The sequence below is a fragment of the Lynx rufus genome, unplaced genomic scaffold (genome assembly GCF_022079265.1).
Source record: "Lynx rufus isolate CCGP_SWC_20201006 ecotype Redwood Valley unplaced genomic scaffold, mLynRuf1.p SCAF_11, whole genome shotgun sequence".
Lineage (NCBI taxonomy): Eukaryota > Metazoa > Chordata > Mammalia > Carnivora > Felidae > Lynx > Lynx rufus.
In genome coordinates, this window is record NW_025814825.1 from 34,816,886 (window position 1) to 34,841,914 (window position 25,029).

Below are 25,029 nucleotides of genomic sequence, written 5' to 3' on the forward strand. Positions count from 1 at the left end.
CAGGTGGATGAATATGCAAAGCACAGAGGATTTTAGGGCACTGAAAATACTCTGTATGATATTATAATGATGAATATATGTCATTATACACTTGTCCAAACCCATCAAGTACACACCACCAAGAATGAACTCTAAGGGATACTATGGACTTTGGGTGACTATGATGTCACATGTGTTCACTGTGAGCCACATAGGTTCTTCCTTTGTAAAACAAAATGTCATCATTCTGATGAGTGACATTGATGACGGGGAAGGCCATGTATGTGTGGGGCAGGGTGTGTATCTGAAATCTCTATTATCTTCCTCTCAATATTGTGGTAAACCTAAAACTGCTCTAAAAGAAAACAAGTCTTAACATACACACACACACACACACACACACACACACACACCTCCTATATCCAATTCCTGGGATCTGTGGTTATTATTGAAGAAATTAGTTTCTTCAATTTCCAGCGGTGAATCTTCCTGAAAATCTTCACTTTTGTGTTCTATCATTAGTGTTTCAAATTTCTTCTATGCAAGACTCACTATGTTGTTGGTAATCTTTACAAACGATATTGGTAATCATGAACAGTGGTTATCTCAGGAGGGTGGAGTGTGGAAGATGTGCACTTTCTGTGTTTTATATTTCTGCAATGTTTACGTTTTTACAAACGGGTATTGCTTTTGTACTCAAAAAGAAGATCAACAAGTTCAAATCTTTTTTGAAATTTGTAAAGATCTATATAAATTAGAGGAAGCCGACTCATTACTTTTACATGGAATGGTAAAGTTTTTTAAAAGAGTTAATTAAAAGGAAGGGAAAAAAAATTCTGGGCCAGATGTTCTGTTTTGGTTATTAAAGTATGTGGCGGCAGAAGGTGTGGCTCTCTCACCATTATTTCTCTGCCTCATATTTCTTTGTCTTATCTTCCCCCAAGACTGCAAGTTGTTGGGTTTTTTCCCCCTAGTGTCTTCCCTAGCACAGAGTTGTAGTGAATACTCAAAGATATCTTTGCTTAGTTGAATTGAATTGTCTTATTAAGACAAAAAAAGGTTTTCCCTTGAAACATCCAAATAATCCAGGATACTGAAAGATTTTCTTAAATGTTGAAGAAAAGATTCTTTCAGTGGGATTATGAAGCCATCATTCAGAATGTCACCCTTAAAACTGTTTTTTGTTTTTTGGGTTTTTTTAAGAAAGAAGGAAGGAGAGCGGGGTAAGGACAGAGGAGGAGAGAGAGAGAGAGAAAGAGAGAGAGAGAGAGAGAGAGAGAGAGAGAGAATCCCAAGCAGACTCCACGCTCATCACAGAGCCCAGTGCAGGGCTGGATCCCATGACCCTGGGATCATGATCTGAGTGGAAATCACTCAACCGACTGAGCCACCCAGGCACCCCAGAATGTCTCCCTTGACCCAACTTTGGTGAATAGTCATCTTATACAACAAAGATAGTACTTTCAGGGCAAAGAACCCTGTATGTTTTTTAAATAAAAAAGTTTCGTGTTGTCATCTCACACTTGAAAATGAAACTGGCCTGCAGACACTGCTCATTTCCTGGCCAGCACCTAGTAACACACCCTTTGTTTGAGATCCAAATGAAAGGAACTCAGGTTCTGGTTTATTTCCTATCTCTATCCAGCATGATCAGGCGTTCTATAGAACTTCTGAGGATGACCTTTGCCAACTGCCATGGCAGAGCCTGCTGGGAGCGAGCTTCCAAAGGGAATAGGTGGGCTGTCAGTCCACAAACACTGCTGGAGCATTAGCGTTGCCAAGACAATCCAGGAGCTGAGGAGAAGGAGCCTCAAGCAAAGGGAGCCTAGATGGCAAGGATTTTCTCCCCATTGGGTCTACAAGTTCAAGAGTTGGTGCTTTTCTCATTTTTAAGCAGCCTTGGCTCCAGGGAAATTGCATGGTTTCTGAGCTTGGTCTTACCTCAGTCTGTCTCAGGAGATGGGACCTCCCCCTACACTGTCAATAACTTGAGAAGTTGCTTATTCTCAGACTTTCTGGTCCACTAGGACACAATCTTTTTCTTTTCCTTTGTTTAAAAGATATTTAAAAATAAACATTTAGTCATCCCAACATGACTTTGAGCCAAACCAGATCATTCTTTTCCAATAGCTCTGATTTTTAGAGGCAACAATCCGAACGTTCATACAGAGGGTGCCACCCAACTGAACTCATGACTACATATCACCAGGAGTTGTTTTTGTAAAAACACTAAATCATAAAACAATACATCATAAGAAAAATCATAATAATAACAATAGCCACCATTAAGGTAGCATTCTAGGTACTGGGCGAAGTACTTTATATACTTTATCTCATTGAATCCTTGCCACAACTTTCTGATCTAAGTGCCACTGTTATCCCTACCTTACGGTAAAGAAAACTGAGATTCAGAGAGGCTAAGTGACTTACCCAAGGTTACACGGCAAATAAACAATAGACACAGAATCCAACTTAGGCCATTCTGACCCCAAAGCCCTTGTTCTTATTCATAATGTTACAGTTTCAGGATAAAAAGAGTTTTTTCTCTAAACTCCGGAGTCAATGTTTTTCTCTAAACTCCTCCGAAGGCAGGAGCCATGCCCTTATCACCCAGCACTTCAGCTTCCAGCAATGGCTCAAGAAAGCCAGCAACCACTTTCTTTACGTAGTAACTACTAAGAAATGGAGTGCTGATCACACACTTAGGAGGTGAAGAAACACGAAGAGAGTAGAGGCCACTCATGTAGCTTTACCACCAGGGACATTCCAACCAGCGGTAGAAGGTACAAACGTGAAGCAAAGCCTTGCTAGGGACCTTCCACTAGAGTCTGTGTGTGCTGGACAGGCCCACTGCGAGGCTGGTCAGGCAGGGGCTGTCTCACCCCTCTCCTCTCCCTTGAAGGGCATTTCACAAACAACTGTACTGTCCCAGTTTGGGGCAGCTCCACCTGCCTCACGGGGCCCTGTCTAGGTAGGCAGGGTGCTACCGACAGAATAATGACAAAGAAGGCTTTCTTGGAGACTCCCTGTGTGTCTTTAATAGATGGCCTCTGGCATAGGTTGGGCCTTCAAAAGGGTCAGCTTACCTTCCATGACTGACGCACTGGTCCCACTGGGGTCATTCGGATGTGGAGCCGAAGGTGGAACATAGCCAATCACCAGGTCAATGGTAGCCTAGGTAGAAATAATTCATTGCAGACAGAATCAGTGCAGGGTAACAGACTCAAAGCAAACCAAATCAGCAGGAGCAAAAGTTCTGGATGGAATAGGCAGGGGGAAGGGAAGGTGAGAAGAGGAGAGAAAGGTCACACATGCTCCATTGTATCCTCCCTCATGTAAGCCAGGCAGGCAGGAAAGCCTGGGAAACGAATTACCTGTTACAGGTTGCCAAGTGTACCACTGCCAAGGGGCAACTCACAAACTGGAGCAAAGTTGTGACAAGCAAGCATGAACTTGAAATTAGCCTCCATCTGAGACTTGAGATGGCTTCCAGTCACAGAGGCTCATTTGAAATGGTTGAGTTATTTGTTTGCACACTGACCTCTTTATTCATTGCTGAAAATTATTGTTCTTTCTCTCTCTCTAAAAAGAACTTGAGCGCCTAACAAAAATTATATAACAATGTGATTCATAAAACAGGATAAAAAAGGGAATCGAGTCTGATTAAAGAGGAAACCAATATGCAAATCATGAAGTTCAAGATAATTGCATCTTGCATAAAATGTGACTCCAAGATGGCTAGGAGCCAAGGCAAGAAGGAGGGCAGAAAATGTGGTGTAACTTTCATTATCGGAAAGGAAGAAACATACTAGTTCCTGATAGGAAATCAAGTTATTCCCATTTTTAAAATCTGAGATAAATTTCTCACCTTATTTTAGGGCAGAGTTTCCTATACTTATATATTTCATGAACCTACAAAATTTCAAGCAAGTTTATGCTAGGGGGAGTAGACATAGGGATGCTAACCTAAGCCCACAACTGCTATCTACTATTATGAGAATTTCACAAAAGCAATGAATTTTAACAGCAAAAACAAGAAAGGACAAATCTCAGAATAAAAGGAGCCTTGCAAATAAGGATGGCTTGCACACACACACACATACTGAAAAATTATTCATTGTTTACCTGAAATTCAAATTGCAATGGGCATCCCATACTTTCAACTGCCACTTTTGCTACATGTGCAAACTCTAGCATGAGCGCATACACACGTGCACGTGCGCACACGCACACACATACGCACACACTATATTGTCCTTATTTTTTCTCATCTGTCTGTTCATCAGTGAATACTCCCTCATGGATCAGCACATTGTGTGGCCAACTTAGGAACCACAGATCTAGGAGACGCTGAACAGAACAATGAATGGGGCCCCGAACAACAGTTTCATGGCAAGTAAAGAATCGTGAGAGCAGCACCTCACGGCTACCCATGCTAAGGACCCAGGCCACAACCCGAAGGCCGAATGCAAGGAGCAAGAGGGGCTCAACTGCTAAACTTAAGTAAAAAATCAAACTTTCAAAACTTAGAAGAGATCATCGATGGCTCAACTTCTGGATCAATGATTTTCCAATAACGTCAGGATTCCCAGAAGTGCTCCCTAACGATGAGTAGGAACTACCAGAAGATAGGACTTGAAGCCCCTCATCTGCCTCACTCCACTCAATCACCACGGCACTGCCATTTCAGGCTTCTACATGTGCTTTCTTCTGTGCTTAAGAAAACAAAACCCCGGGGCGCCTGGGTGACTCAGTCGGTTGGGCGTCCGACTTCGGCTCAGGTCATGATCTCACGGTCCGTGAGTTCGAGCCCCGCGTCGGACTCTGTGCTGACAGCTCAGAGCCTGGAGCCTGTTTCAGATTCTGTGTCTCCCTCTCTCTCTGACCCTCCCCCATTCATGCTCTGTCTCTCTCTGTCTCAAAAATGAATAAACGTTAAAAAAAAAATTAAAAAAAAAAAAAAGAAAGCAAAACCCCAAACAGCCAGAAACATCACTGACTTGTACTATCTTTCCTAAGTATCATTTCCCTCAGCCAGGTTTTGGACAAATAGATGACAGCTGACATTCTGAATTTACATTTTAGGATTAGAAAGATTCACAGCAAGCCCATAAGTTTTGGAGCCTAGACCAACCAAACCGATATTCTGAATGGGCTCTGAGAAGCCTCACCTATATATTCTTGCCAACAGGGATGGCCTATTTTCAAAATTTTTTAAATCTTTATTTATTTTTGAGAGAGACAGTGTGAGCAAGGGAGGGGCAGAGAGAGAGGGAGACACAGAATCAGAAGCAAGCTTCAGGCTCCAAGCTGTCAGCACAAAAGCCCAATGCGGAGCTCGAACTCACAAACCTCGAGATCATGCCTGAGCCAAAGTTAGACGCTTAACCAACTGAGCCACCCAGGTGCCCCTATATTATTATTTTTTTAATGTTTATTTTTCAGAGAGAGACAGACAGACAGACAGACAGAGCATGAGTAAGGGAGGGGCAGAGAGAGAGGGAGACACAGAATCCGAAGCAGGCTCCAGGCTCTGAGCTGTCAGCACAGAGCCCAACGTGGGGCTTGAACTCACAAAAGCAAGTTCATGACCTGAGCCAAAGTTGGAGACTTAACCGACTGAGCCACCCAGGTGCCCCAGGGATGGCCTATTTTAGTATAAAATCTTCTCCCTTTGTCCTAGCTCCCAAGCAAAATAAATTGATTGGAAAATGAAGGTGATAGAGATTAATGGGATAAGCATGGTAGGTAGCTTTATGAGCACTTGTTAGCAAACATGAAATCTGAGAGCTATGAGCCTTGAGTCCATTTGTTTCTTTTAAGTGCACTTGAGAAAGAGAATTCTGGACTGACATCAGACAACATCAATATGTACTCATTTAGAGGCTGTAATCAGAAAATAGCTAATATTCACATCTTGATGTTCCAAGGCAATACTAATGAAATACCTTCTACAGAGTGTTTCAAAGAGTGTCTGATACACAGAGCTATACTCACCACACAAATGTAAATAAATACTTGAGCAGATATGCACAGAGCTATACCAAGAAAGGGTGCCACCTAACTCTAGAGCATTCTGTCGAAGAAAGTCAAGTTTATCTAATCCACTAGTTCTGTGATTGTAAGTATAAACCTGTAAGTGTGTGTGTGTGTGTGTGTGTGTGTGGTGATCTAATATAATTTCATGCTTCTCTTTTCTTTTAATGTTTACTTATTCTGACAGAGCGAGTGAGGGAGGGGCGGAGAGAGGGGGACAGAGAGAATTCCAAGCAGGTTCCGCACTGTCAATGCAGAGCCTGATGCGGGGCTTGATCCCACGAACCATGAGATCATGGCCTCAGCTGAAATCAAGAGGCAGACGCTTAATGGACTGAGCCACCCAGGCATGCCTAATGTCACACTCTTCTTAATGAACTTTTGTTTACTTATCTCAGTTCAAAGCCATTCAATAAGACAGAAGATGCTCACCCCAGTCTCTTGACCCCTTTCATTCAGCAGGGAGATGAGTTTGTATGGCAGAGATCTGTTCTGGTCGCCAATTAGGTCCTTCAGGGATACCGTGGCCGTGCCAATTAATCTGTGGGTGAAATGAGAAAGCACACAGTAACCTAAGTGAGGGACATGCTTCCATGCACTCAGCGGGCCTCCCGATTCCCTGCCTATTCATGTCACCATTAAAACCACTCACAATGAGATGAATTGGGGGGAATTTTGGCAGTAAACATCACTTTTCCACAACATGTAGTCATTTCGAGAATCCAACTATGGTGTCTATGAAATCTGAAGTCATGAATGAGACGAGCAGTGAATGGTGACAGACAAAGACGGAATAACCCCCTCAGAATCCAAGAAGAGAGAAAATTAGGACAAAATTCAGGCATTCCTCTGTAATGAAAATGTAAAAGAACCCATCACACATGGCCCACTGTAAAAATGCCCCCCCCCCCAAGGAGACCTTCTGCACTTGTCAATAGGTTGCCAGTTTACTGTCGGGGCCAGCTTACTAACATGCATAGTCTGGAGCAGAATTCAAAAGTTGGATATGCGCATGTCTCCCTCTTCCTAGACACTGAAGGATTCTGTTCAGCCTTTACTGCCTCCCCATCTACCTTATAGTGCACATAACCTACTGGTACAGAAGTATGCATGTGTCCCTGCTCACCATGGTTAGGCCCCCTGAAAGCCAGGATTGCTTCCTTCCGTGCTCTAACCCCAGTGCTTGGAATATACTACACTTGTTCATAGATATTTACTAAATGAAGGAAAGAATAAATAAGTCGACATACATTAAAAATGAATATGCAAGACATTTTTTTTTATTTTGTTTTTAAGGGGTGCCTGGGTGGCTCAGTCGGTTGGGCGTCTGACTTCAGCTCAGGTCATGATCTCACAGTCCGTGAGTTCGAGCCCCATGTCGGGCTCTGTGCTGACAGCTCAGAGCCTGGAGCCTGCTTCAGATTCTGTGTCTCCCTCTCTCTCTGCTCCTCCCCTGCTCATGCTCTGTCTCTTTCTGTCTCAAAAATAAATAAAAACATTTAAAAAAATTAAAAAAAATTTAATGTTTTTATTATTTATTTTTGATAAATAAAATAAAAACATTTAAAAATTTTTTTAAAAATTATGTTTTTTATTATTTATTTTTAAGACAGAGAGAGACAGAGCATGAGCAGGGGAGGAGCAGAAAGAGAGGGAGACACAGAGTCCGAAGCAGGTTCCAGGCTCTGAGCTGTCAGCAGAGCCTGATGCGGGGCTCAAACTCACGGAACGTGAGATCATGACCTGAGCTGAAGTCGGACACCCAACCGACTGAGCCACCCAGGTGCCCCTGAATCTGCAAAACATTTTTGTGGTTAGGGCACATGATCAACAAAGTTCATAAAACACGCATTCCCTGAGAGTTAGTGAATATAAAAATGTAACCTGTAGAATACAGTCTGTAAATTGGGAGTTATAGTGACAATGGGGCATCAGATTGGGGAACTGAAGAAGTTCCCTCTGAGAAATTCAATCAAAAAGCAAAGAAAGCCCAGGGGTGTGCTCTCAGTATGGATACTGAGAAAGGAAAAGAAAAACAAGAAGATTTAAAAAATGTTATTTACTTATACGTAGCCTACATTTGCAGTGACTGATACTAATAAATGGCACCTATGACAGCATAAATATCATTAGCATGGAAATAGAAAACTAAGCATCAAGTCCTCAAAGTCATAGAAGAGATTCCTTACATCAAAAAACCCAGAGTGTGGGGCACTTGGGTGGCTTGGTCAGTTGAGTGTCTGACTCTTGATTTTGGTTCGGGTCATGGTCTCATAGTCATGAGACCAAGCCCCACATCGAGCTCTGCAAACAACCCAGGTGAAGAAACCATAGTTGGGCATAAAACATAACCAGGCTTTTGGGAAAAAATAATAATCTGGAGAGTTCATCTTGTGCAGAAATATTTATTGTATTTTAACATGTAGTAGTTTCTTTAAAAATTAGGAGTGAAAATTGATGTCAACATGGAAATGCCATTTTTGAACTGACAAATATCCATATTCTCCTTCTCCACTCAGACCCCAGAAATAGGACTAGATTGTAGATCTGGAGTCTGTCACCCAACTACATACATCCACTGACTCAACAATATGAATAAATGACTTCACTTTCTGTGAATAGACATATTGCACAAGACCAGGAAACTGCTATGGCACCTGATGTCACCTGATTTACCCCATGGCATGACGCACTGCATATGGTTTCTTGGAAGAATACACTTCCTTGGACAGAACACTGCAAAAGATGCTCAACAACCATGATGGGTTCTCATCTCTTCCAATACCACAGTAGAGTTAGTTACTGGAAATGGAAAAGAAAAATTCTGCCTCCAGAGGGTTAAGAGTAAACTTTTCAGCACTTTTAGGTCAATACAGAAATTAGGGCTCTCAGTCAACACTGGGAAATGACAGAACCTTTATAAAGTAATTTCTAGATAAGTATGTTCACTCACGAAGTTTGCTAGAATTTTTTTTTTTTTTTTGTGCATGAGTATAAGTTTTCTCCTTACTTGGGTTTTAACTCCCCTGACATATTGAGGAAAAGAGTCTACACGTGATTCCATCTCCACCAGATGAAACAAGGAAACCCACACAAGGTGAGGGCCCTGGCAAAATCTCTTCCATATCTCCCTCAGCCCCACATAATATGAGCCTGATGAGAATTTTGTTCCAAGTTTTAAAAATAGCACAGTAAGCTGTGAGGTTGGCTAATTGAGCTTTTAAGGACAAAATGTGAAAACTCCAATTTTAAAAGTCATCTGACTGGTATTAAATGTCTAAATGAGGTACTCGCCTTGAAAGACATGGAAATACACTGGATTTTTTTTTCTTACATACCCTTACATACCCTGATTCATAACCTAACTGTATGATTAAAATAATAACATTGTGGGGTGCCTGGGTGGCTCAGTCGGTTAAGCGTCCGACTTCGGCTCAGGTCACGATCTCACAGTTCATGGGTTTGAGCCCCTCATCAGGCTCTGTGCTGACAGCTCAGAGCCTGGAGCCTGCTTCAGATTCTGTGTCTCCTACTCTCTCTGCCCTTCCCGTGCTCACACTGTCTCTCTCTCTCTCTCTCAAACATAAATAAGCTTTAAAAAATTAAAAAAAAATAATAACATTGCACACTTGGACATGGACAGATTTGCTGTTGCTGAAACCAAGATGACCTGAAACTCTATCAGCAATAAATAATTCTTAGAAGAAAACAACGTGTAGCATGTCAGAACAATGTGGAAAGAGGGCTGGCCTGGGGTTGGACTAGAATTTATTGACCTTGGCACTACTGACATTTTGAACTGGACAGTTCTTTGTTTTGGGGGTCTGCCCTGTGCTTTGTCAGATGTTCAGCAGCATCCTTGGCCGCAACCCACTGACAACTCTACACCTTGCCAATTGTGACCAGGTGGGCAACATAGCCCTAGGTTGAGAAGCATGGAATTAGATGATTTCTGTTCTTGCCCTAACTCGGTGTCCCAACTTCCCCCAAGCCTTGGCTAAGTCACTCAACTCTCTGAGCCCACTTCATTCATTATCTGGGTAGACTGAAGTAAATCATTTCTCAGACCCTTCTCAGCTATTAAAGTCCTGCTAGGCTTGTACGTGTGATGTTTTCTACACATCTCTATATAGGACACTATCTCATGTTAAATATTTCTTTTCTCTTTGTTCATTGATTTAGGAAGAATATATCCTAAAGTCTGTCCACGTTGGACAATCCGGAATAGTTTCCTCCTTCCACCAATATGACCTACCATTTCACGGATCAAGCTTAAATTCACACAGAGTGTCAGGAGAAAGGTTAGGCCAATCACAGAAATGTGGAATAAGTGTAAGACAGTAGGGAGTGGTGACTTGTGCTAACCAGAGGGAACAGGCTCACCTGAAACACAAATCCCATCACTGGCCCTTCGTGGTCCTGAATGGTTTTACACCCTCCATTGTGACTCAACCAATATCTGTGGCTTTCCTTCCCCCCCACCCCCCAGAGGGTTTGAGAGGGTGGTAACGGATAACAGACCAGGAATGGACTAAAATAAAAGCAGCCAATTATAAACTCAAACTTCAGTTCCTTCTTTCAGAAACCCTTAGTCCCATTTCTTAAATCTGCTTTTTCATCATACAATTCTGATGCTTTTGTGTTTGTGTGTGAGGGAGGTGGTTTAAAAGAAAACTTCGCTTTCTTTTTTCTGAAGTAAAGATAGTGTGTTTAGATGAAAGCCTGGAAAGATGTTAGTCCCCCAAAATTTTTAACAGCTAGGTTGTGTTGAAGAAAAATGCAGTTACAACTTCTAACACCTTTCCCTGTAAATTGGAGAAAGCGCCCCCTATGGGCATGTCTGAGCTCCGCAGGTCTCCGAGGGCCCCCGGCAGCCTGTCGTGGGCTGTTTTCTGTGACGTTGCCTGGATACAGAATACCATGAGAGGCTAGGAAATGATGGCCCAGCCTCCTACACAGAGGACAAGAACAGTGTAGTCAGGCCAGTTTCCTTTAAAGGAGGTGACACTAAACCAAGAACCCTTTTTCTTTCATATTACTAATGCTATAAATATGCTAACATGTTACAGTGTGACAGTAATGTGGACACTTTGCCCTGGATTTTCATGGAAAAACAAGAGTCTCCTGATGGACTCCACCCAACACTAAAACAGATGGACCATGTCTCAAAAGGAAGCTTTACAGTGAAAAGAATCTCAAAGTCCTTCAGCTCTCCAGCTTTATTTGCAGAATTAATAAACTGCAGATGTATTCTGAGGGGAAGAAAAAGCCAGTCCTGCTCTCATCCCTTACAGTTCTTGAAGGTCTAGTGGTTTTGAGTTGGGTCTCCATGCGACATGGAACTAGTTCTAAGCAGCGGAACTGCAAACTAGTCAACTTAGTCATGCGAGGGCTAGTTAAGAACTTCTTTAACTTGTTAAGACAGAGTCTAGCGTGTTTCAAAAAGAGAAATGGGAAATGTTCTCCCTGTAAGCACAGACACAAACCTTAACAGCCACATGCCACTGTGGTGAGTAAGGGCTTTGCTGGCTGAGCTCTTAATCATGGGAGCTCGCATATATCAAGTTGTTCTGTGCAGCAGGGGCACAGCCCACACGGATTACTGGAGGAGTGTTTACTGGAAATTCCTTCATGAAGGAAAGGAAAAATACATTGGACTCTGGAAAGTAAATCACATGTTGTACTGTTTCTGTCCCTACGGACTGCAGCACATCTCACTTCCCCTCCTCAGGGAGGGAATAAAAATCCCCAGCTGGGCTGAGCACAAATACTTCTCCAAGCTGCTCCCGGGTCCCTTGTAGAAAGGGCCAGACCTGCCCACCCTTTGAAGCACTGGGCTCTCAGCCAGCTGAGCCTTGTCATTTCTACCAGGTCTGTGTGGCCTTGGTTCCTTGGCTGGGCAGCATCACCCATCCCCACACTTCTCCTTCCCCCAGGACCAGTATCCGTCAAGCTCTTTCCTGGCTCCACCCCCACCCCCACCCCCAGCTGAACCCAAAGGTGGGAGAGCCAGGCCTACACTTTCCTTATGACCAGATTGGGGGGGAGGGGGGGTGCGAGGGGAGGAGCTGGGGCAGCCATGACAGCAAATCCTATCCCAGGAAGCCCTGTGTAAGCAAAAACTCCCTCAAAGGACACAATCTGAGTCTCCCATCCACTTCACCAGTGGGGAACCTTCCTGAGTCTCCCAACTGGCCCACGCTGGCCCTTTGGATTAGCTCATAAACCGTTTCTGGGATTGTATTTCCCCAGACCTCCTTGCAGCAGAATCGCTAGGGCAGTTACAGATTCCCAGGACCCTGAGTCACACTTTTTCTTTAGTTAATTCTTATACCCAGGAAGTCTGAGAAACAATGGCCTAAAGCAGTGATTCTCAGTGGCAGCAGGGCAAAAGTAGAGGGATAGGGGGCGGGGGGGGGGGGGGGGGGGAGGGGGGAGGTAGGAAAGACAGCTGGCAAAGCTAGATCTGGAGACAGGGAGACATGTGCAGTTTTTAAAAGCACATTTAATAGGATAACACGGTTCACATTTGAGAAATGAGCATAGAAATCCAATTATTTAATAGAACAAAGTAGTAAGCAAAACTCAACTAAAACCACTCGGCCAGCCTCGTTATCTGTATCTTTCCTGTGACCTCTCCTCCTTACTCGCCACCAGGATTGTCAGAGAGCCTTGGGGCCTTTGTCCGGTTCATCAAATGTGGAAACACTGGCCCAAATTGTGGTTCCCAAATTTGGCTGTGTACCAGTCCCTCTAGGGTAAGGCAGTGCTCTGTACTTCTAGCAAACTCCATTCCTGGGTTTCAGAATCACTCACCTACTCTAGAGGCTGTGGCAGGTTTAGCAGGATTCAGGGCCAGCAACAACTCCCTTTTTTCCAGTCCCTCCCAACCCCCCTGCCCTGAGGCCAATGGCGTCACTTTAACAAGGGAAGGAGCTGAGTAGAAGCCCAGGCCTCTGCACCTAGGTGCAGGTGAGGCACCTAGGCCAGAGTCAGTCACCCTGTGGCTACAAGGAGCAGGCAAACTAGCCTAATGCCTGACATGCAGGCAATGCTCAATAATTATTTCTAGAATAAGTGACTATAATCTGTAACCTGACCAATTCTCCTGTTCAATCAGTCCTCAAGGGTCTGAATCTGTGGTTGTCTGCTTGTACAGTTTAGAGCAACTCCCAGGCTCTGGCTCTGTCCCTGGCCCATTGGAATCAAGGTAGTAGTTTTCTGTTATTCATTCATTCATTCTTTCATTCATTCATCAAGAACTTGGACCTAACAAGGAAAGGGAGACAGAATAACAGTGATTAAGAATTTGGAGCTAGGCAGGGCTGACTAATTCGGACTCATCCTTGTACTAGAGGCCAGGTACAGGTTGTTTTACTTCTCTGAGCCTCAGTTTCCTCATCTGTAAAATGGGGTTATGACAGCTACTACCTAACAGTATTGTAAGGATCAAAAGGATGATGTGGTAAGTGCTTAACAGTTACTTTTTATTATTTCAGACACTACTCTAGAAAAAGGAATCAAAAGAAAGCATGTGACCCCAGGCCAGTACTGGCAGGGAAAGCTGGTCTGAACTCATGCACAGTCTAAATCACAGGAAGGTGGGATATCTATGCAAGGATATGGGTAGGTAGCCAGTGGGTAGGTACCCACTTCCATTTCTGTGCAATCAATTGTGCAAAGTTCTTAAAACCAGTCCTTTCTCTTACATACATGAAACAACTCCCTCCCCAACGTCAATGCTGTATATACCAAGAGTCTGCTTGGAAAATCATTTTTTATTTTCAGGGTTAGACCAGAAGCAAACTTCAGCTATAGCTGAATTCTCATAAAATCCAATTAGTGGAAACTGAATAAAGGTTTTAAAGGTCTCATAAAATATTTCATTATAAAATTTTTTTGAATGTTCATTTATTTTTGAGAGAGACGGAGACAGAGCTTGAGCGGGAGAGGGGCAGAGAGAGAAGGAGACACACAATCCGAAGCAGGCTCCAGGCTCTGAGCTGTCAGCACAGAACCTGACGTGGGGCTCGAACCCACGAGCTGTGAGATCATGACCTGAGCTGAAGTCGGACGCTCAACCGACTGAGCCACCCAGGCGCCCCCATACTTTTAATACTTTTATGTCTCCTAGTGACAAGACTTCCTGCTGACATTGCCACATGTAATCATGGCCATGGGATTTGTTGAAGTGGCCCAGCTGTGGTTGGTCAGGAGGGATGGACAGCCCACGGGTTGAGACAGGCTTTCTTTCCTTTTTTTTTTTTTTAAAGTTTATTTATTTATTTTGAGAGAGAGAGAGAGAATGCAAGGGAGCAAGCAGGGGAGGGGCAGAGAGAGAGAGAGAGAGAGAGAGAATCCCAAGCAGGCTCCATGCTGTCAGCACAGAGCCCTTGTGTTCCATCACACAGTGAGATCATGTCCTGAGGCAAAATCAAGAGTGAGTCAGATGCTTAACCTTAACCGACTGAGCCACCCAGGTGCCCCAAGGCTTTCTGATTGGAGTAGCTTCTCAGGCTGTGTAGACATCTAAACCAGAGGCCAGTGTTACTGTGGAACAGGATTCTCAGTTCAGTTCTTTTTAGTTCCATATTTTCAGTGGCGTGGCAAAAGTATGAAAAGATCACAATTGGTTTGGGCTGGCTGGGTCTGGGTACTGGAAAAGCTGAACCCCAGCGTTTTGGGGAGGCCAGTGAAGTAGGTGCCACAGTCCTGCTGATGTCTGTCAACATCTCATGAGTAAGTAAAGGTGGGCCAAAGCTTTGGAGAAAGACGCCCAGAGAGACTGAAAGAGAAAGGCATTTCATAATGACAAGAGCTATAATTATCTTCTAATTGCACTTGGAGGACCATCTCTTAGGAGAGGAAGCTTTACAACTTGTAGGTCATTTGCAAGGTTATTGGACTACCTTCAGCGATGTATCAATTAATGTATTCATCTGACAAATAATTGCTGATGCTTATGTGTGTCCGACACTACTCCAGGCACTGGGAGTACTCCATGCCTTTCATGGGGCTTACATCTGAGTGGACGGAATGTGCAGTGTATCAGATGGTGTTTAGTGTGATGAAGAAGATTGAAGGGGAAGAGAGGAGAAATGACAAGATGAGAGAGAGAGGCAGAGTGTGTGTGTATGTGTACGTGTGTGTAAATATTTGTGTCTGGTTTAGGTAGGGTTTTTGTTTAAAGGTTTGTTTTCGGGTCTGTTTTATAATGAAATATCTTACGGGTCTGTTTTATGATGAAATATCTTAGAGGTGCCTGGGTGGCTCAGTCGGTTGGGCGTCCGACTTTGGCTCAGGTCATGATCTCACCGTCCGTGGGTTCGAGCCCCGCATTGGGCTCTGTGCTGACAGCTCGGAGCCTGGAGCCTGTTTCAGATTCTGTGTCTCCCTCTCTCTCTGCCTCTAACCCACTCGCATTCTGTCTCTGTCTCTCTCAAAAATAAATAAACATTAAAAAAAATTTTTTTAAGTATTAAAAGTATGAGGACAAGGTCTTTTGTATATGAGGGAATGAAAATTTCTCCTAAGCCTTACCATACTGCTTCACCATAGTAATTTCATTCCAAACTACAGTATCTGTTTTTATTAATAAAAAACAAAAACAAAAAAGAAAACAGAAAAAAACACCCCACACACCTTTGTTCAGGGAGTTTGTATATTTCACAATCCAAACTTGTCTTTTTTTTTTCTAAATTCTGTAGCCCTTACTACCACTCTGTGTGTGTGTGTGTGTGTGTGTGTGTGTGTAGCTCCAGACTCCCACCTGCACCTCCCCAACTCTGGGAGACAACTGGGACTTGCCTCACTTCTCTCTCCCTGAACTGCAGCCTGGAATGCTCTCCAGGCATTAAGTTGGGCACTCAAAGGGCTCATTTCATTTATGTCCTCTTTCTTGGGGTCATTAACCAGTCCAGTATCTGAAACCATGGTTACATATGTTTTATCTATTTTTTTGGTGTATCAGGTGAGTATGTAGATCTGGTCCCTGTTATGTTATCTTAGCACGAGTAGAACTTCCAAACTATGGTCACTTTAAGGATAAGACTTCTGAGGCCCAGAGGGGTTAAGTCACTTGGCTGAGGTCATCAGTAGTCAATCAGTAGAGCGGAGTCTCAAAGCAGCCTCTGTCTGGCTCCCGAATCTCAGCTTTTATGCACTATGAGGTGCTACCTTCCTGTGAATTCAGGAGTAAGCTCCACGTCTCTCTACAAAAATGCATGAGCTTTGGGACTGGCGTTTGTTTCCCTTGTGACTTGATCCCTTTGTGTTCTGACTCCTTTGCAGCTTAAACCCGAGTTGGAACCAGAGAGCTGTTCAGAGAGCTGGGTTGGACAGATTCCACATCAATGGCTCGTTACTAGTGGGCTAACTGTCCAATGCAAGGCGCTTTAGATACTATTCGTGTATTAGTATTGTGAACTTACTTGCTCATTCATCCAACAAACACTTACTGAGAGCTTGTTATGTGCTAGGCACTATGCTAAGTGCTGGTGTTACAGTGGTGAACCAGACAGGTGTGGAGCTTACTGTCTAGTAGGGGAAGGCCGCGTGAATAACAAAACAGATACGGACGTGTCAGATGGTGGTGAGCGCTGAGCTAGGCAAAGCAGGAATGCGGGCCAGCACATATTTTTGAGTACTTATCTAAAACCCAACATAAATGTCCACACACCCAGCTGGGCTCCCTCCACCATTCCCACACCCACACAAGCTTGCTAATAAGCAGGGCTCTGAGGAAATGAAGCAGGGCAATGAGATGGAAAGCAACGGTAGGCTCTGCTCTAGATTGGAGGGTCTGAGATGCTGAGGCCGAATGACAAGATTTCACATCTACTGCACTTAGAAGGAAAGAGTATTCCATGCAGAGTGAACAGCAAATTCAAAAGCCTGAAATGGTAACTCTTTTTCCTCCTTGGCATGCGTGCATGTGCACACACACACACACACACACACACACACGCATGCATGCACACACACACACACACACCTGAAAACCTGTAAACACCTTTCATTCCTACATTTCCAGGCTCCTGAAGCCGATTCTTCTTTAGGAACTCAGGTGAAGTGACAGCAGGGCCAGGAATCAGGGTCCCAGCCTCAAATCTCATCTCCACCACTCAAGGTTACTGTGAAGAGCACATGAGATGAGATATGCTCTCCAAATTTCTCGTGTCCACTGTAGAACATGAGTATCAGTGACTTACTATTCAATAGTATAAAATTGCCTGCTTAAAAGTGTTACGTAGGGAGGGACTGCCAATACTCTGATAATGACTGTCCATTTTTTTTTCTTTTTTTGCAAAATTAGAAAGAAAAATTACTTCCATTCTGGCCAAAAGTTAATCAATAATTGCATCCACATTTTGGTTCCTGCAGGTGGTTCACGGTTTTCAGTATAATGTGAAAGTCCAGAACACAGGCCTGGACATAAATGCTCACTCTGACACATGCCTGCTGTGTGACCTTGAGCAGATTACCAAGCCTCTCTGGGGAAAAAGAGGGTGTCTGTGAGGATTAAGTAGCATAATGCATTCAAAGGGCTTGGCATAGCCCTTGGCACTCCCTAAGATCTCACTAAGCTATAGCGGTATTGGCTGTCTGCAGAGGGAACTCCGATTCTTCAGCGGCTGGGAAAATCCTTCCACTCTGACATTTCGGCTAAAAATAATTTCATTTTCATCACGTGATCAAGAGGCATTTCTGGCTCTTCTCTCACCCTCATTCAGCCTGGATGGCTGGCTGGATGACTATGGTGGGGGGGGGGGGCGGGGGGAAGAACAGAGTCTGCACTGAACAGCCCAGCCGGCTCCCAGTGCCTGAGGAGGGATGTTGCTGACGCACCAGTGCTATGCTTGCATGACCTGGACCCTGCAGTCCGCTGTGGGCGTGGGCATGGGTGCACAGGCAAACCTAGGCAGTCCAGCGCTGTTTGTTTCCAGGCCCCAGGCAGCAGATGCAAAGTGAGAGCCCTGTTTGCACAACCCGTTTCCATGGCAACAGGAACGTCAACAGGCAAGGGATTCCTTAAGCTGGTAGAAAAATCCTCTGCCCCCACCCTGCACATCCAAGTGAAAGCAAGTTCCCACACTGAGCAGTGAGCAGATCCCCGAAGGCCAAATTTTTAGTAAAAAAGCCAAGAAAAAAATCTGGGACCAAAGTACACAAATAGTTTGGACAAACATACAGCTTATTCCCAGATGGGTTTAATTTTTTTTTTTCTCCAGTGTACTTACGGGCAAATTTGACCAAGGTGTATGCATTGTTTAGTTGGTGACAGCAAGGTCAAAGTTCACAATTCCTGGCTGATGGTGGAGAAGCATGAAGCTTAGCACAGTAAGCTAAGTAAGCATTATCATTCGCACTGTTCATTCCAAAGCAGACTCGGGGTCGGCTTTCACTGGAGGATGGTCAACAACTATGCAGCGAAATTTGTAGGACACACAATTAATCTCCCAATTAAAAAGACCTTCCTGGCAATTCCTATCAAAATAACACGAGCATTCTTCACAGAGCTAGAACAAACAATCCTAAAATTTGTATGGAATCAGAAAAGACCCTGAATAGCCAAAGCAATCTCGAAAAAGAAAACCAAAGCTGGAGGCATCACACCAGACTTCAAGCTGTATTACAAAGCTGTAATCATCAAGACAGTATGGTACTGGCACAAAAACAGACCCTCAGATCAGTCCAAGTAGTAGGACCAGAACCTGCAGAGTATATTTATGTAGCTTAAGAAAAAAATGCATCAGTCATAAGGGGCATTGGTCAGCAACTGAACACGAAAAAAAGGATCTCATCAAAGGTGAACATGTATAGTACCTATCAAAGCACTGTCCAGGGGGTAAATGTCTGTCCAGGATCTCTTAGCCTGACACCATTAAGTAGAAGACTCCAGTCATTAGGGTGACTATCTAATTTACCGTCCAAACCAAGTCACTGTTGACAGCAAAAGAGGTGTTATTAACCCTTGTGCTAGGACAATAAACCAGGACTGTTCCAAGCAAGTCAGGACATAAGGTCACTGCACTTCAACTAATTCTTTCTGGTTTATGCCTCTCATTGCAGCCTTCTACTTATACCAAATGTGCTTAAGGCTAAGGTATTCATTTTTATTATTTTTTAAATTTTATTTTATTTTAAGTTTATTTTGAGAGAGAGATTGAGTGCATGGGAGCGAGTGCAAGTAGGGGAGGGGCAGAGAGACAGAGAGAGGGAGAGAGAGAATCCCAAGCAGGCTCCATGCCGTCAGCACAGAGCCTAATGCAGGACTCAATCCCACAAACCATGAGATAATGACCTGAGCCCAAACCAAAGTTGGACACTTAACCGACTGAGCCACCCAGGCACCCCTAAGACATATTTTTAAATGTATTGACATTTCTAAAAACTTGGATGCTTCTTACAATTGATAAGGTCATTTAATACCAGGCTCCTTCCCCACCCCAAACCTGTTATTAATTTAATAATACATCTATGGTCAATGATATCTTATAATCAAGGATACAGAGTAATTTGGCTTTCCATGCAGGATGACACAAAGGAGAATTCATTAATCAGAGAATGTCCTCCCACCACGCATTTATTTCCACTGGAAAATAACACGTAAGTAACTTGGTTTTAAGCACTGGTTTCTTGTAAGCTTGGTTAGTTTGAATTGGTAACCTAAGACTGGTTTCTGAGTCTGTAAGGCCAAAGTCCAGATCAAGGGCTGGGGTGAATTTACTGAGGTCATTCTGTCCCATAGAGACCTGTTTTGGAAATCCCCAAGCTTTACTCAGGGGACAACCCTCAGTCCCACCATGGGCACCGTCGTGACCCTTCCCATTTGAAACTAGTAAAGGCGACAGGAATCTGACTTAGATCTGTTGAGTTTAAAAGGCCAATAAGACATTAAAATGATGTTGGGGCTGCAAGTAGAACTTGAATGGTCACACATAAGTGGAAGAAGAAATGATTTTGCTTGTGTTTAATATAGCTACCGTTCAGATAAACCACCCGGGGTAGGAAGTGACTAAGTACAGTCAACAAAGATGTTTTAGGAATGTAAATAGATTTCACAACAAGTGCCAAATTGGATACAGTAATGGTGGCTTAGTGTTTGCAGCCTCTTAGGAATACAGTAGTTCCCCCTTTATGCATTAGGATATGTGCCAAGACCCCTGGTGGATGCCCAAAACCGCAGATAGTACCAAACCCTACATACGTACATACATACCTATGATAAAGTTTAATTTATAAACTAGACATAGTAAGAAATTAACAATAACTAATAATAAAATAGAATAATTATAACAACATACTGAATGAGTTATGTGTATATGGTTTCTCTCCCTCTCTAAATATATTGTACTGTACTCACCCTTTTATGCATGATGATGTGAAATGATAAAATGCCTAAGTGATGAGATGAAGTGAGGTGAATGATGTAGGCACAGTGACGTAGCGTTAGGCTACTATTGACCTTCTGACACTATTTCAGAAGAAGGATCATCTGCTTCTGCACCTCAGTTGACCATGGATAACAGAAACCACAGGTAAGAGGGGACTACTATACAGAAGTTTGGAGAAAGCAATGTGATCATTAATCACATCTGATATTGGCTCAGAAAGTTGTGTGCATGGGGGGTGGGGGGAGGACATGGAACCGAAGCACGATTATATTGCAAATATCATAAAATGTTATTAACGATACGTTCCTTCAACAAAATAAACAATGGTAATATAATACGTAAAATGAGAAAAATAGTTGAAATCAACTTACTTATTTTGTCCAATCGTCTCAAAATCTTTTACAACAATTGTAAGGGAAGATGAAGAGTCGAGTGGTATACCCCTCAAGTCAAACTCCAAAATCTGTCCATGGAAAGGTTATAAAAACAGAAAAGTTGTTTAAAAGGGTCAGGAAGTATAGTATAATAAGACATACAGACACTAAATGACTAAATGTCATTATCTTAACCAATGTCAGTCTTGTGAATCATCAATTCTATAGTTAGTAGAAGTGACCAAATTCCAAACCTGGAGGCTGCTGAGAGCTGTGGGAAGGCAAACCAGACAGCCTCAGAGGACCTGGGGGTGACCTCTGGCTTCCCATTTTCTAGGCTCTGTGACTATGGGCAAGTCACCAAACCCATCTCAGAGTCAGAGAATTTACCACAATTGGTTATAAAAATAAAATAAAATGAAAATGCTTTCTTCATTGATTGTTTTTAAGTTATTTGCTTTTCCTAGTCATATTATTATCAAAGAGATAGATAATCTAAAAAACCATTTTCTAAAATGCATCAGCCTTTTATTTTAGGCTTGATTAGTCTGCACCACCATGATTAGTCTGCAATTAGATGAGACTTTCATCTTAAGGCAATAAATTGCTGTCTAATGGCAAACACACAAAAATAATTTAACATAACACCGCTGATGTTTTTGATTGATCATGTAACATATGAATTAAATAAAGCAGAGCCTACTGAAGATTTGATTCTCCTTGTACTGGGTTTGGAGTGGGTGGTGAATGTGTCAGAGCTCATATTAGAATCCTAACCCTAATAGGTTTGGGGTTAGCATTTCATTTGGGTTAGATTTCCATTATAAAACTAGAGTTGGGAAGTTTACTTGATAAATACAATTGCAATTAGAAAAAAATACATGTTAGATGGGGAGCCTGGGTGGCTCAGTCGGTTGAGCGTCCAACTTTGGCTCAGGTCATGATCTCACGGTGTGTGAGTTCGAGCCCCACGTCGGGCTCTGTGCTGACAGCTCGGAGCCTGGAGCCTGCTTCAGATCCTGTGTCTCCCTTTCTCTCTATCCCTCCCCTGCTCACACTCTTTCTCTCTCTCAAAAATAAACAAATAAACATTAAAAGAAAATACATGTTAGAAACAAAACGGGGTGAGACGGATGATACCCTGCAGAGGATGTCTGCTCACGTGACCATTTCCACCTCTGCCATCAGCTACATGGATTGACCAGATATAAAGAAGCATGTGAGAATTACTCAAAACCGGAAGCACTATATGCATACATAATGTACTTTCAATTTGGTTTATTCTTGGAGATCTGTGTGAGGTGCTAGGATCCACACACAGCATCCACCGGGACCAACCAGACTGGCCTCTTGCTTTCACGGAGCTGGTAGTCCAGCTGGCTGGGTTCTGGGTTCCAGTGAAACTGCAGAGAAGCAGAACTGCCTTTCAACTTTCTGCTTCTCAGAAAGGCATTAAAAAGACAGTTCATCTTCACCTCATTCAATGAAAAGGTATGGCTTTATTTTAGTTTCGGGACTAGGAGAGGAGGGGAATTTACAGTTGGTGGAGGAGAAGTCTTCACAGCCTGGTGACTTAGTGACAATAACAAAGACATTTATCACTATGCTTATCCAGGAAAGTTTGACCAGCTTTTGGGAAAAACAATGGGGCTGATGATCATCTTTTAAAAAATTAGTCAGCATAGGAAAATCTACTCAGTGGAAAGAATGAAAACTTTCACATATCTATAAATATATTCAACACTGAACTGCTTATAAAATAGATATAAAGTCAACACTGGGGTAAGTAAATATATTATAGCCCTTCCATAGAATGTTGCATAGTGTTAAAGATACTTCTGAATGGAATGATATGGTATATGCTTAGGATATAATAGTAAGAAAAAAATAGGAGAGGAAGCTGTATCTGCTATATGTCAAGACATCATATTTTATTAATTTATTTATAAATAATAATTACTTATACATTACAATATACTTATTCAATAAACATTTATTGCTATATCCCAAATGTTAACAGTAATTGCTTCTGGATGGTGGGTCCAAAGGTAAATTTTTTTGTTTATCTAAAGCTTTCAAAATGTCTACATTAAGGATATTCTACTTTATCAGCATAAAACACAGTAAACGTCATTACTCAGTCAGACACACAGTGTCATGTAATGTACTCTTGGTTAGTCACGTGCAGATACATTTTTAAATATGGAGCTTTCCCTCCGCGACTCTTGAGATGATCTAAGCCCACCCCTTGCTCTACAGATGTGCCCCAGATGTGTAACATAACTGGACCGAGGTCACACAGCATGCTCAAAGCTGCTCCCGGCTAGAACATAAGATTCCCACTCCCTTTCCAGACTTCACTTACACCACTATTATATAGGAGATGTCATTGTGGTATGTCCCCTTGAACTGTTCTGCTATCTCTATGGCCACAAAGAGAGATAGAGTGGTGGGGGATGCAATGTGGAGATTCTTCTTTCAAAGGGAAAAGCTAACCTTTGACCGAAGATAGGACAATCAGATGTGGCTTATCCACTGAAACAATGTTAAAAAAAAAAAAATGAAGTTACCTCATTCCATACAGGGTTGAGTTCATTGTCAACTTTCTTTGTTTTCTTTTTCTCATCTGCAAATAAAAAATATGAAATATCAATTAGAAATATTTCTAGAACTTGTCCATTCATTCGTCCATTCAAAGAGCATTCCCTTGAGGGCCAACCGTGTGCTTGCATTTCCCCATTCATCAGCCTAGAGTGAGGACTACAAGAGTCAAGGTTCTCCAAACTGAATGGCATTTTTTGACCTAAAACATTTCTCCCACCCCAGGTCTACGAGATGTTGGGGAATGAAGGACTCACAATCATGGAAATGCCATGATCCCCTGAATCTCTCTCACCAGTTCCTATAGACCAAGGTTACCCAGGGCTTCTGTGTCTCCAGTGTGTTGCAGAAAGAAGCCAACAAAGCTAACCTTTGCTAAAAGGTGTCACCATTTTATAGATGTGGCTACTGAGACTCAAAGGAACTGAGAAATGTGTCTGAGCTAATACTTGGCACTGGTTCCTATATAACCTGCAATTTCCTCTCTGACGCCCGTGCTGCCTCTGCATGTGATAAGACCCCACAGCTTAAAGACTGAGCTGGACTCCCTCCCATAGGCCTCGGCACAAGGTAATTAGTAGATGAACACTTTCTATGACCTGCAAAGAATGTAAGGTTTCCTTTATAACAGGTTCACCTTTTCTGAAGACATGGGTTTTCTCTCTGTGTGTCGGAGACCTTCCTGCATGAATAAATGTTCCTCCAGCTAGTGTTCAAAGTTTCCTTAGAGAAGTCCAAAGCACAGAGAGGCATCTGTTGGATCTCTAAGTCCCCAAATACTCATCAAAATAAAAGCTAGTGTTTGAGTACCGAATGCTTTGGAGGCATGAGCTATCTGTTTTCAGGGGGAGAAAAATAAAACAAGTTCTCTTCCCGTGTGAATTCTTTACCATCACATAGAACATTCATCATGCTTCTGACACCAGATGTATGGTGGGGCGTTCCCCAGCCAAGAAATTTTCTGTGACACCAGCTGGGTGTTTTACAATTTAACTCAATGATGATACTATGTACCTGGATACAGCATCCCGCAGGTTAAGGACTGAGAGGACAATAGCAAGTCCACGCTGCCACCTGTGCTTCTGACCTAGCAGGCTATAAATCTGAGGTTCCCATAACCCCCGTACTGGGTTCAATTAACTGGCTAGAGCAGCTCACAGAACTCAGGAAAACATTTATGATTACTAGTTTACTAAAGGATAGGACAGAGGGTACAGATGAACAGCCAGATGAAGAGATATATAAGACAAGGTCTGGGAACGTCCTGTGTACAGGAGCTTCTGTCCCCATGGAGCTGGAGTACCTCAACCTCCCGGTACATGGATGTGCTCCTCACACACCTGGAACCCCATACTTCTGGGATTTTTGATGGAGGCTTCCTCACATAGGCAAGATCAAGTATTAACTCTATTTCCAGTCCCTTTCTCCAGTCTAGAGAAGCCGGGAGGAGGTGGGGGCAGAGCCAAAAATGCCAAGCTTCTCATCATGGCTTGGTCTTCCTGGTGATCAGTCCCCATCCAGGAGCCATCCAGGAGCCCACCCAGAGTGATCTCATTAGAACAAAAGATGCTCCTACTCTTCTCACTTAGGAATTTATAAGGGTTTTAGCTCAGTGCCAGAAAGTGGTGGGGGAAAGGAGCAGA

At 43.1% G+C, this 25,029-nt stretch overlaps 1 protein-coding gene across 4 annotated transcripts in view; it reads right to left on the reverse strand.

Moving 5' to 3' along the window:
• Positions 1-25,029, reverse strand: part of MYOF (myoferlin) — a 152,958-nt gene that overhangs the window by 104,110 nt on the left and 23,819 nt on the right. For all 4 annotated transcript variants that reach the window (XM_047073186.1, XM_047073184.1, XM_047073188.1 and 1 more), the window contains exons 2-5: positions 23,356-23,411; positions 20,783-20,874; positions 6,448-6,556; positions 3,066-3,153 (exon numbers count right to left, since the gene is read on the reverse strand). In XM_047073186.1, coding sequence (XP_046929142.1) covers positions 3,066-3,153; positions 6,448-6,556; positions 20,783-20,874; positions 23,356-23,411 — 345 coding nt within the window. The remainder of the gene's footprint in view (positions 1-3,065; positions 3,154-6,447; positions 6,557-20,782; positions 20,875-23,355; positions 23,412-25,029) is intronic.